The 12,815-nt window shown below is 43.4% G+C and overlaps 1 protein-coding gene across 32 annotated transcripts in view; it reads left to right on the top strand.

Moving 5' to 3' along the window:
* The window catches only part of AMBRA1 (autophagy and beclin 1 regulator 1), a 157,877-nt gene that overhangs the window by 119,200 nt on the left and 25,862 nt on the right, over window positions 1–12,815 (top strand). For 30 of the 32 annotated variants that reach the window (XR_011524094.1, XR_011524095.1, XM_070564988.1 and 27 more), the window contains 2 exons: window positions 7,505–7,693; window positions 8,538–8,692. Coding sequence is in view for 28 of the 32 variants with exons in the window: in XM_070564988.1 (XP_070421089.1) it covers window positions 7,505–7,693; window positions 8,538–8,692 (344 nt within the window). In the remaining 4 variants the exon portion in view is untranslated. Of the gene's footprint in view, window positions 1–7,504; window positions 7,694–8,537; window positions 8,693–10,122; window positions 10,225–12,815 lie in introns of all 32 variants that reach the window. The other 2 variants (XR_011524096.1, XR_011524097.1) reach the window with 1 other exon arrangement.

Here is a 12,815-nt window from a genome sequence, read left to right as displayed (position 1 = left end):
CATTTCAGTGTATGGAGTTTACTTGTTCTTTTTAATGACTACCTAGTATCCCGTTGTCCAAATGGCATCTCTAGGTTCCAGTTTTTTAACCAGTCATCTGCTGAGGGACTCTTCAGTTGTTTTCAGTGTTCTGCTATACAAATGGAGCTGCAGTCCATCATTTTTCACATGTGCAAGTATCTCTATAGGATAAATTCCCAGGGGCTGGCCCAGTGGCGCAGCGGTTAAGTTCGTATGTTTCACTTCTTGGCGGCCCGGGGTTCACCATTTCGGATCCTGGGTGCGGACATGGCACGGCTTGGCAAAAGCCATGCTGTGGTTGGCGTCCCACATATAAAGTAGAGGAGGATGGGCATGGATGTTAGCTCAGGGCCAGTCTTCCTCAGCAAAAAGAGGAGGATTGGCAGCAGTTAGCTCAGGGCTAATCTTCCTCAAAAAAAAAAAAAAAAAAAAGGACAAATTCCTAGATGTGGAATTGAAGGGAGAAAGAGTGTGTGCATTTGTGATTTCGGAAGATTCTGCTAAGTCACCTTCTGTAGGGGTTATGCCAATTTTTACTCTCGCCTGCGATTTGTGAGAGTGCCTCTTTCCCTAAATTCTTTGTTGAAGAATCTGTTATCATATTTTTGGATATTTGCAAATCTGATAGGTAAAAAACAGTATGTAGGTATTTTAGATTTGTATTTCTCACATTGCAAACTGGTTGTGTGCCTCTTAGCCACATGTGTTGGCTTTTCTTGACCAGTCCACGTGCTTTACATATTTGTCTATGATGTTGCTGGTCTTTTCCTCATCAGTTCGACAGGCGTTCTTTATAAATCAGAAATTCACTTATAATAGGAGTTTCCTAACTGTCGTTTGTCTTTTAACTTTTGCTGAAGGTTATTTTTGTCATAGAACTTATTTTAAGTAGTCAGAATTACCCAGCTTTCCTTTTATGGTTCCTAGATTTTGTGTCATCATTAGGAAGATCAGTTAGTGCTTTTATATTTTAGTTTTTTTACCTTTAAATCTTTGTTTCACTAGAAATTTAACCTAGTCCTAAATAAGCAGAGTGTGATCCAGCTTTCCCCCTTATGGCTACTCATTTGTCCCAACCAATTTGTAGAATAATCCATTTGTCCCCGTTGATGTGGGGTGTCGCTTTCATGCTATTATTAATTTCCTGTGTATATAGATGTATTTCTAGACTACCCTGTCCCAGTGATCTGTCTGATTATTCATGTGAGAGTAGCACATGGGTTTAAGTTTTGAGGCTTTGTGTTTTAGAATCTCGTGGGACTAGTCTCTTCTTGTTGTTTTTTTAATCCAAATTTTCCTGCCTGCTCAAGCATTTTTTTTTTCTATATGAACTATTAAAACTACCTTGCTTCTTCCCTTCACCCTCTTGAAAAAATCCTGTTAGTATAATTATTGCAATAGCATTAAATTTATAAATTAACTTAGGGAGATTCCGTATCTTTATGCTATCTTCTTATGTGAGAACGTAGTATGATTTTCAGTTACTCCAAGTCTCTCTTGTGTTCTTAGAAATGTTTTAAAGTTTTCTTCATATAGATCCTATACATTTCTTAAGTTTATTGTTATAAGCTTATTTTTTAACTCTAACTATCTTATTGAATTTGTTTTCTAATTACAGTTGTTACTCAGTTAAATCTCCTGGGCTTTCCAGGTATATGATCTGTAAACAGTGATCATCGTACCTCCTCCATTCTAAGTTTTACAGCTGTGAGTCCTTTTTCTTGTCTAAATGCACTGGCTGCTACCATCAGCACAGTGTTAAACCATAGCAGGCATCCTCGTATTTTTCATGACCCTAGTGGGAAAACTTCTCGCTTTTTCCCAGTAAGCATATTGCTGGCTTTTGGGTTAAACTACAACTAGTTTGTCATTTTAAGGAAGTCATCTATCCCTATTTTATTGAGAGTTTTTATCAAGAATAGCTATTGAATTTAGTCATGCCTTTCACCATCTATGAAGATAATCATGTTTTTCTCTCTCCTTTGATCTAATAATATCATCATTATGTTAATAGATTCTGTCATATTGAACCCATCCTTACATTCCTTGAATAAACCCCACCTGGTTCATGGTATATTCTTTAATTTTAATTCCTTCCATGTGGCTTGCTAATAGAAGTTTTTTTCATTGATATTTGTAAATAAGATCTTTTTCTTTTTTATAAAATCTGTGGGTTTTGATAATGATGTTACGCTTGTGTTGTGAATATAATTTGGAAGTTTTTCTTCTTTTTCGTTGTCTGGAACAGTTTAAATGGTATTGGGATTACCTGTACTTTTTATAGTTTAAAGTTCTGGGTCTGATTTTTTTCCTTCTCTTTTTGGTAATCATAGGGAGAGGTAGTTCTATGGTAACTTTCTGTCAGCTGTCCTGTGGTGGTTAAGCACATGAACTCTTGAGCTGCACCCTTCTGCTTCAAATCCCTGCTCAGCCACCTTCCAGCAGTGTGATCTGGGTCGCTTAATCTCTCTACACCTTAGTTTCCTTGTCTATAAAATGACAATCATAATAGTGCAGATTTCATAGGATTGTTATGAAAATTTAATTGATTAATACACGCCAAGCACTTTGAACAGTATCTGATGCTTACTACATATAGTAAATGGTCACTAAGTGTTAGCTGTGTTTGTCATGTCTTTTCTTAGAAATTGCTCCATGATTCTGTGAGAGTATGGCCAGAACTCTAAAGTCACACCTGCCCGTGGTGTAGTACTCTGAGATATGTGTTTTTTATCTCTGGAGAGTGATGTTCACGTAAACAAGATGTTGCTCTCCTTGAACCTGTTGCCTCCTTTGTAATGGGCTTCTGATCCTTCTTAAGCATGTCGTTTCTACCCAGTTAGAGATCATTTTCCTTGATAGAAAACCAAAATATTCAGAAGAATAGAGGCATCGGATTTGCTGCTAGCATAGCCTTTTTGGTTGTCCTTAACATTTTTTGTACAAGCCTCAACTCATTCCGACTACAACTTCCTATCATTCCCCTTGTGTGTTCCTTCTTACGTCTTCTGATCATGGTTCTTGTAAACCTGAGCTGACACAGAGCGTCATGTGCAGCCAGATTAACTCAGTTAGTTTGGCTCGCCTTTAAATCATGTGTGGTTAGAATTCTGCTTTTTAAAATTGCCCTACTTTTCTTAGAGTTTTGGCCTTGGGAAAAACTTGCATTCTAGGAGTTTAGGGCTTATATGTCTGATGATAGCCGGTGTTCCTTTCCATGGCATTACCCTCTAGAATGACAGGCTCTTTCACCTGAGCTTCCTGTCATTAGCTCTTAAGTGTTTCCTGGTTGGTCTGAATAAAGTCTAGTCGCAGGTTGATGGATCCAGCCATCAGCAGAATAAGTTGGGAATCCATTTTGCTGTAGGATTCATTTCTGAATGTCACCTATTTCCCAGTCAGGTGAGTGACTTTGGCTTTGGCACAGCATACTCCTGGGAGCCACTGGTCCTGGTTTTATGCATGTGTTCAGCAGCCGCTATGTTGCTGGTCATCTGACTTATCTGAATTACATTTAACCCTTTTCTGGAGTAAGGCTAAAGATTCTCGCAACTTGTTTCTCTTAGTTGGGGTGCAGGATTAATGAATTACTCTCTGTAAAGAGTTTAGAAGTTTGTGAATAAGGCCTCATATACCTGGATAATTTTGAAATCGCTTCCATGAAAAAAGTAGCTCATTAGATTCACTGGGTGAATAAAGTATTGGTCACTAGTGTGCCCTGCCAGAATGGCCCTTAAGAAACCCGGGGGCTGAGTCGTGTGAGGCAGACCGCACCACAGGGGATGTGGTGACTGGTGCCTTTGGGGAATGCTTAGAGTGTCATCTGGAGCTCTGCACAGGAGGTCTTATTCTGCAGTCACAGGGGCTCAGGGATAGCCAAAAGGAAATTTTCCTACTGATTTAAACCCCTTTGGTTTTCCAAATCGGTATCTAATGCATTTGCAAAAGCACTATAACTGCTAATTGCTCCCATGGCCTCATCTGGCCGGCCAGCAACAGGCTACAAATCGATCCTTGTACAAGGTGTTTGTTTATAATTTATGGAGCTGATAGGAAGGCAGAGCCATCTGCTCCTCCAGGCATCAGTATTTCTAGCCCCTCCCATTCCCTGCTAGGGCATTTTCACTTGGAAATCATTTATAATTAGGAGGAGATTACATTGCAGAGTCTGGAACATGGCTTCCTGCTGTCTTCTGCAGCGTTTTTTCTCCCCCTGGAGCTGCCCCCTGAAGCTCTTAAACAGTTTTGATTTGAAAAATCCTTTCTTTCCCAGCCTTCGTTTCCATCTCAGCTGCCCAGCTAACTGCCCCATCATCCTTCTGCACGCGTGTTTTGGCCTTAAGTGCGGGGCAGGTTGCTGCGGCTCTAGCTCCGGGATCAAGGACGGTTTGGTAAGGCAGCAGTTTTCAAGTGCGGTCCCAGACCAGCAGCATCACAGACACGTGGGAACTTGTTAGAAATGCAAATTCTTAGGCTTCACCCGAGCGTTCTGTGTTTTAATAAGCCTTCCACGTGACTCTAATGCATGCTAATGCTTGAGAACCACTGTGGTAAGACAAGGCCCGGAGCAGATCAAAGATTTCTAGTGGTGTGTGGGTTGCCAGTCTCTTGGGCTGTGTTTCAGTTCACCTTTTTCTCTACCTGCTTATCTTATCGTTGAGTCCAAAAAGGATGGCTTGTCCTTTTCATTAGTGCCTTACTTTCCTATGGCCCGAGAAAACAAGTAACAGAGATCCAAGAAATCGCTCCCCGCATAAATGAACTCATCAAAATTTCCATCTTATGAGAAGAAGCTGCACAAGTGAATTGAAGCAGTGACCATTCACCATTGTAACTGAACATTTCCATTTCCATGTGGGAAATTAATAGACAACAAGCAGCAAATGTAAGTTGCTAATTGGAGCTTTGAAATAAAAGTGAAAGTGTAAACAGCACCCAGTGCTTGCTGAAGTGAAGCTGCTGCATCATTCCGTGCCTCCCACCTCCCCTTCGCTAGGGGAGAAATGAAACCCTCAATGGCCAGCCGCACCATTCCTGAAACTGAACGTGCTGCTAGAGAAACTGTCTTAGTTTTCAGCATTCTCTTTTTGTTTGTCATTTGCCTTTTTGCCTCTGAGCTCACTGCAGTCACTGGGAGCAGTTGTGAAATTGGGTGGAGTTGAGGGGCGGGGACAAAATTTGGGAGATGGCCATTGACTTGGAATCCTCATAATGTAGTACAAACACAAACACAATGGCTTAGATTTGAGGCTAACAAAATGCTTTTTGTCTATATGCCCAGTTTTTCAGGGGCTTACAGCCAAGCTTTCCAGAAGAAGGAAAACCTTACTTTGTACTCTCCTTCCCATCCTCCGCCCCCTTAGAAATTAACCTGACAGTGAGCAGTTCAATGCATTTTTCATGTTGGTGGTGAGTTTTAAGGGTTATTGTAGGCTTCTCTATGTTTGGTCAAATTACATGTTAACACACATGAGCTAGATCTATGTAACGGCAAGATAGAAAAGCCTGCTTTCATGAAGTACCCAGCATGTGTTTTTGAGACATGAAATGTGGATAAAATGGTACCTGCAGAACTGTCTTAAAGTTGACAGAGTCCCATCTCCTTCCCTATTTACTTTTGTGCCCTACTTAATATTTATGATTTTTTTGCTTTCTTTATCTCCCTGCCTTTGATGGTTACGGTCTAAATTGTCAGTTTCTTTTTAACTTTCTGAGGGTTGTGCTAACCTCAAGGTTAGAGAAGCAAGATGGGCTCACTCCTGAAGCTTCTTCCCCCACTTCCTTCGGTTCTCCATCCCCAACTGGAATCGTGTCAATCCAGGGAAGGAGGAAGAGATTGTCATCTTTTTGGCAAGAGGCTTGGGACCCTGAGTAAGGAGCAGACGGTCTCGGTGCTAACTAGATAAATCTAGCCATACAGGCTAGAGCAGATGGTGGGTTGGAAGTTGAGCAGTACGGAGCCCTAATGGTGATAGCAGTGAGTATTTGGATGTCATTATTTTATTAGTTGGCAAACAGAGCCGTCCTTGTGGTCCCTCCTCGGTTTTATGCGTAATGTGCTGTAGGTGTCAGCCCCCAAGAGTTGGCACAGTAGCCTCATCAGTGTGTTCTGATGTCTTTTTTGATCTCCTCTGTCATCTCTGTGCCTTCATTGGCAACACACAGGGAGAAGGAGATGAATAAAGAGTTTTAGAAATCACCCTGAGTCCCTGATCCCATAAGCCACCAGGCCCCTGAAAAGCAGTTCTTGTTTTGTCTTCCTTAAGGTAGTTTCCTGGGGGAACTTGCCCTTGATCTCCCAGGTCGAGCCTTTTGGCTCCCTGGAGTAGATCACCCAGAATCTAGAGAGGGCGTTGAGCTCAGCTTTTTTTTTTTTTTTTTTTAACCATAATGTTTGTAACAGTGGACATCCAGGTAATCTCTTGAGATAAGAGGAGTAAAAAGTCTCTTTGCGTATGCATATGCGACAAGGCCCAAGGGAGCTTCGTCCTTTTGGATGTGTTGTGCTGTTCTGCTTGTGCCCATGATGTGGCCACTCTGGTTTCAGGCTCATGTCAGGGGTAAGCCACTTCTTCCTGGCAGGGAATTGCACAGTTGGCCTCAGAGAGAGATTCAAATGAAAACTAAAACAAAGCGTGCAGGCACAGTCCCGGTGCTGGCTAACATCTCATTAGTCCTGTCGTGTGGAGCGTATTCTCCCCACCGACAGACATTCCTCCACCCCCGACCCCCTCTCTCGTGCTGAGCGTGCCGCATGGCTGATGCTGTGCTTGATTCTCGGTAACTGCTAAGTGCAGGCTGGGGCTGCCCGTGGACATTGGCTTACGGTGTGGAGCAGGCATAGAGCATAGTGAGAAGTGCAAAGAGTTCCGCCATCCAGCCAGGCTGGGCTTTTTTTCTCTTTATCCTCTCTGGTGGAGTTAGGGATTAGTATTAGCAAACAGCTTTCCAGAAGATTGAAGTCTCTGAATGTTCTAGTTCTCTTAAATAAGAAAGACACAAATTTGTGAAATGACTTCCTTCTCTGAGGCCACATAGCATGTGTAGAGCGGGATTCTCACCCTGAGGAAGCTTTACCTATATCACCTTTCTCTCGGAATCCGCGGGTTTGCGCTTTCGTTCATCTTAGTTTTGATCATTGGACAATAACTGCTGTTGAGTGGCTCTCCAGGAACAATTTTTAATAACTTTTTCCTTATCCACTCTCTTAAATGCTATTTCCTAAGTGTGAACTAAGACTCAGCAGGTGGTTGTGGTTGTGTTGACTCTCTGTAGTTTCCTGTTAAAGTGATAGAAGAGACATATCTTTCCTGTCTCTCGTGTTGCTTGTTCCATGACATTTTAGTTTGATTGACAAGGCAGCCCTTAGCTTTTCTAAAGAGGGTTCAGGCCCTTAGAAAAGCCCCCAGATTTCTTGACCCAGAAGTCTTCACACCATCAACTCCAACCTTTCTTACCTCTTTTCTTTCTTTGTCTGATGCAGCCTCCGTGAATGTGCTGGTGCAGAACTGCAAGATCTACAATGATGCCAGCTGTGACATTTCTGCAGATGGCCAGCTTCTGGCAGCTTTCATCCCTAGCAGCCAAAGGGGCTTTCCCGATGAAGGCATCCTGGCAGTGTACTCTCTGGCCCCCCATAACCTGGGTGAAATGCTCTACACCAAGCGATTTGGTAAGGGATAGGAAGCCCAACATAGTGACAGAGGGATGCTGGTACCATGGCGTGGGCATTCCTAGGTGAGGCATGACTTAGGTGGGAATAATGATCACATACTGCCCCTGCTTCACTGGGGCACAGGCCAGAGGAAGATTGCTTTGCAGGAGTCCTGGCCAGTAGCCTTGCAGAAGAATCTCACAATAAGAGTTCTCCCCACCACAGTAGCATCACTGGCATGCTCCTGTTGTGATGGGCAGGAATAAGGGAGGAGCTTTGGTCCTGCTTGGGGAAGTGGGCACGCTCATACACTGCAAGGCAGCTTGACATTGTGTATTAAAAGCCCCCAAAATGTGTGTTCCCTTTGATTCAGCAATCTCACTTGTAAGGGAAGTAATCAGAAAACTATACAAAGATATTGACAGCAGTGTTGTTTATCATAGAGAAAATGTCAAATTGTGAAGCATCGCTTAAATAAGTGGTGGTGCATTTATAGGACAGAATACCATTTGGCCTTTAAAATGCTCTTATAGAAGAATATTTAATGGTAGAGAAATGTTCAAAATGTATAAAGTGAAAAAAATAGATTTCCAAGTAGTATTTACAGTATGATACCAGTTTTCTTAAATATGATTCTATGATAACAGTGGTTAGGATTTATTAACTACTTTTTGTACGTCAAACGCTGTACTCAGTACTTTATATGTCTTCTTATTGTATTCCTCACTACAGTCCTGTGAGGTAACCCTAGGATGACCAAATGAAGATGAAGATTGGAGAGAAAGAAAAGACTAAGAGGGAAATTACCTCCTTGTCATGGCAAGAACTCTGGGAAATGTCTCTCTGTTCTTTTGGCCCTTAGGTCCCAATGCCATTTCCGTGAGCCTTTCCCCAATGGGCCGATACGTAATGGTGGGCTTGGCCTCACGAAGGATCCTGCTGCATCCCTCCACAGAGCACATGGTGGCCCAGGTCTTCAGGCTGCAACAGGCCCATGGTGGCGAGACCTCCATGAGGGTGAGTTCCATTGCTTGTGCCTCCACTATACGGCAGCTCTCCCAGGCTTGGCAGGGTAATGAAGGACAACGGTATGATCTCCCAGCCAGGATCAGAGATGCAGTGTTCATAATAAGTAAGGAGACTGCAGTCCAGCCCATCCGTGACCAACAGACTTCACTTTTGGAAGCTTTGTACTGTTAAATACAGGAGCTTTCTCACACCCTAGATCATGAGCTGGGCTCCCCAGAGGCCTGAAAGTATCTTTGGATAAAGACCAAAGACCAATCCTTCCTTACCTCAACATGAGACCTTTAGTCTGGAGATACATAAAGGACCCAATGAAATATTTATGCTTATTTAAACAAAATTTTTTTTGAGGAAGCAACTTATAGAAAGTGATAGATGGTATACTATGAAATGTTCTTTTCTGTGGGTTTTAATCATGATGGAAGATGAGGAGTTTGGGCAGCTGCTGTGCTCTTAACCATTCTGTCCATTTTAGCAGCAGAGCAAGGTACTGTTTAGGACCCTCTTTTGTCTGAGGTAGACCTCTCTTGTATTGCCATAAAAGCTTTCTGGGCATCATAGCGTTGGTGGCCTTCTGGACTCAACCAGACTAGTTTCTGACTGAGCTTCCCACATCCCATGGGGCTCATTTGGCCAGGGTTTTGTCAGGGGGAGTCGAGCATTTGAACAGTTCTCTAATTAGATGGTATTTAAGCTCTCTCTCCAGCTAAGAACCTGTGAATTCCCTTAGCACTTTGTGCTGTGCCATTTATAGTTTTATACACTTGTTTATGTGTTGTTTTGCGTTTTCTTAGCCTTGTGGTTGTATGTTTAATCCACCTAATTAGGTTCAGTGTAAGCTCCTTAGGGGCATATCCCCCCAGGCGCCTCATTTAGTCTATGCTTGTTGAATGCCTGCAACGAAAGCATTTGTTTTAAAGAACAAACTAGAGCTAGAACCCATTAATGTACGAAGGGATAGAAAGTGGGTGGTCTGGTGTGGTCATCTCCATCCTCTTCTCCCTCCTGTCTCCTGCAGGGACCCTCCACCCAACTCTACCAAGCCACTTTCCAAGCATCCTGGATTTAATAAGGGTCTTTTTTGCCAGTGTGCCTTTACCTGGAATGCCCTCCTCTCCCTCAAACCCAGCTGCCCGCAAGCTCTTCCCCTTCTGTGGAACCTTTCTAAACAAATTAATCACTCGCTCCTTTTGCCACCACTGTACCTAGTACACATGCTCCTCTTAACACTCAGCACACCAAACGGTAGTTATTTGTTTCCATGTCATTCTTCTCTCCTGGACCGTGAGCTCCTAGAGAGCAGAGACCATGTCTGTTTCATCTTTATGAAGTCCAGGTACCTAATAAGGCAGCTAACATTCAGGAGAAGCTGAATGAATGAAAAAGAACTTTGAGAAAAGCATCCTCCTTATCATTTCTAGGTGGTAACTAGCAGAACCCATGATGGCTGACAGCATGTCCCACCCAGCCTTGGACAGGCTAGAAACAGGGCCATTCTCTGCTCTTGACGTCAAAACTGAGAGGCAAGTTCTGATTCGTGAGTCCCATATGACTTTGGAAATGTTTGACATTAGATGATCGGGAGAATACTTCGTGGGAAGTTTGAAAGCCTGTTTTCTTATCTAGATATTTGAGGATGGACGTTGAATTTTAGTTCAAGTATTCTTATTTTGCTTATCTGAAGCAGATTTGGATGGTGAAAGTACCCAGTGTCTGCTTTTCAGCACCTAGAATCCTCGTCCCAACAGCTGCTCTCCTAACCCTTCCTGCCTAATTGTGGAATAATTGTTTATAATCAAGAGACAGGATCTGATTTCTGCAACACTAATGGACATCTCCAGCCTCTTCCGGAAGCCAGGGCTCCTGCCCTTCTTCTGGGCACATCCTGCCAGTCCTCCATCCTAGCAAGGTTCCTCTTTTCCATAAGTAGCCAGAAACATCTAGCCAAGGGCAGACAGCTACAGGGCGGAAGCCAGGATGTTGTCACGTATGGGGCTGGCAGCTCAGGGAGTGCACTTGAAGTCTGCTGAGGAGATGAGGTAATCCGTTGCTGTCCTGCCACGGGGCTTCAAAGCATCCGGCCAGCTGCTGCAGCCCTTCCGGCAGGAGCTGTTCCTCAGGCCTTCCAGAGAGGCTTTTTGGTTCTCAAGAGGTACCATCCGCCACTTAGGAGAGGGAGCTGAAGTAACCAGAAGGCTCTCGTTTGGGAAGTGTTCCTCTCACCCAAGAGACAGGATCCAGGCTTCTCAACAAGGTTTTGCCCACTCTGTGTCCACCCAGTGTGACTTTAAACCCCCGTGCTACAGAAAGGTTTCTGGTTTTCCAGGTCTTGGTTGCCCCTTACGTCCAAAGGCACCAAAGCACTCAGCAAATGTCCCTGAATTCAGTCATTGGTGGAAGGGAAGACACCTGCTTTTTTGGATAGCTGTGCTGTACCACCGTTTAAGGCAAGAAGTGCATTTTTGTCTAAGAACAGGGAGCGAGGGTTTAATGGGACAGTAGAGCATCTCCCTCTTTGCACAGGTAAGTATAGGTGGGTGTCTCCATCTGTGATGTCAAGCTCCGTCTTTGAAGGAATGTTTTTGTGGGTAATGGGCCTGTCCTAGAGCTTCTCTACCCAGAATTCCCCTTCTCTTTGGCATTGCCTCTTGGAATTCAGAGGTGAACTTGTTGGGCTAACAGACATTCCCAGGAGAACATCCTCCAGAGTATTGACTTATTTTAATTCCCACTAAGAACCTCTCTCCCCAAGAGATGATCTCTTACACAATCCCATATGAAAACTCTTCTGAAAATGAATTACTGATTGCTGTTAGCCCTAGCGCACTTACTCTAAGCAGTTCGTAGACCTCTGGATCAGTGCTTCTCAAACTGTGCTCCTCAGACAACCTGCGTTAGAATACAGGGGTCCTTGTTAAAGTGCAGACGCCCCTTCAGACCTGAAATCAGAGTGAGAATGGGGCAGGAGGGACCTAGGTATTTGTATTTGTAAAACAAGCTTTCCAGATGATTCTGATAAGCGTTTGAGTTTGAGAGCGCTGTCCTTCATGATTACTTTCTTCATTTTAGGTTTCTGCCCTCAGCCTGTTCAGCAAGGCAGACAGTCTCAGGTTTATTTCTTGTTGTGGTTTCATGCGTGGTGCTTTGACCCTTTGCTAATTTTGTTGCAGGCCCAGTGGTGTTTGTGTTCCACTTCCTACCAAACTCTTAGCTTTCTGGCTGTTTGTGCTTTACCTCCCATCTTTTCTCAGCTGTTGTTTCTTTCCAGGGTCCTCCCCTGAATTTCTCTACATGCAGGATTCTTTTCTTCCCTATGTTGAGTCATTTTAATTTTTAGCCTTGTTTCTAGGATCCAGGGTCCTTTAGTATTTCGCTACTCTGCTTACTGGGGCTAGGCTTAGTCTTCCCAATTTTAGGATGATTGGCAAATCAGGAATAATAAAACTGGGCACATACTGTATCTCCCCTTCCCTCTGTCCATCCAGGCTCCTCCAGGCTGGATCTGCTCCTCTCGTGACTCAGGGTCTTACTGTCTGTCTGACTCCCTTACACTTGAGCCAGGGAGGGCTTTTTGTTAATTTCTGTTTTGTTTTTAAGCTAGGCATTTAGAGATTGCTGAGCTGAAGTTCTGCTGAATTCTCAAAACACTAAACTGTCTGTGTTCCCTCTCTGCTTTCATATTCTAATTGGAACAAGGCACAATATTGTAACAGAAAACTGCAATTAATTTTCTAAAATAGTGGCAACTTGCACATTATAATAACTTTGGTTGTAACCAAGTGAAAGCATAACAACAAAAGTATAAAATTACTAATGAAACCAGAAATAGTCATTTAGCAAACTGTTCTTCCAGTTTGTATCAGTAAGAAGTGCTATTTTACCTAGGAATGGGAGCAAAAGTCAGCAGTGGGAGCGGGGAGCGCTTGGGCATTTTGAGCTAGAAAGCAAGAAGGATTAGTGCTTTCAACCCAGGAATTAGCAGGTGGTGCATACTCTCTCCCAGATGCATAGCCCATCCCCCAACAGGTGGGGGTTGTAGGCATGTAAGTGGTTTAATGAGAACTGAAAAGGATCCTTATTGCATAATCCCTGCAGATCCTAGAGGCGCTGGGGG

Source organism: Equus przewalskii, chromosome 11 (genome assembly GCF_037783145.1).
Source record: "Equus przewalskii isolate Varuska chromosome 11, EquPr2, whole genome shotgun sequence".
Lineage (NCBI taxonomy): Eukaryota > Metazoa > Chordata > Mammalia > Perissodactyla > Equidae > Equus > Equus przewalskii.
This window is presented reverse-complemented; position numbering and strand designations above follow the sequence as displayed.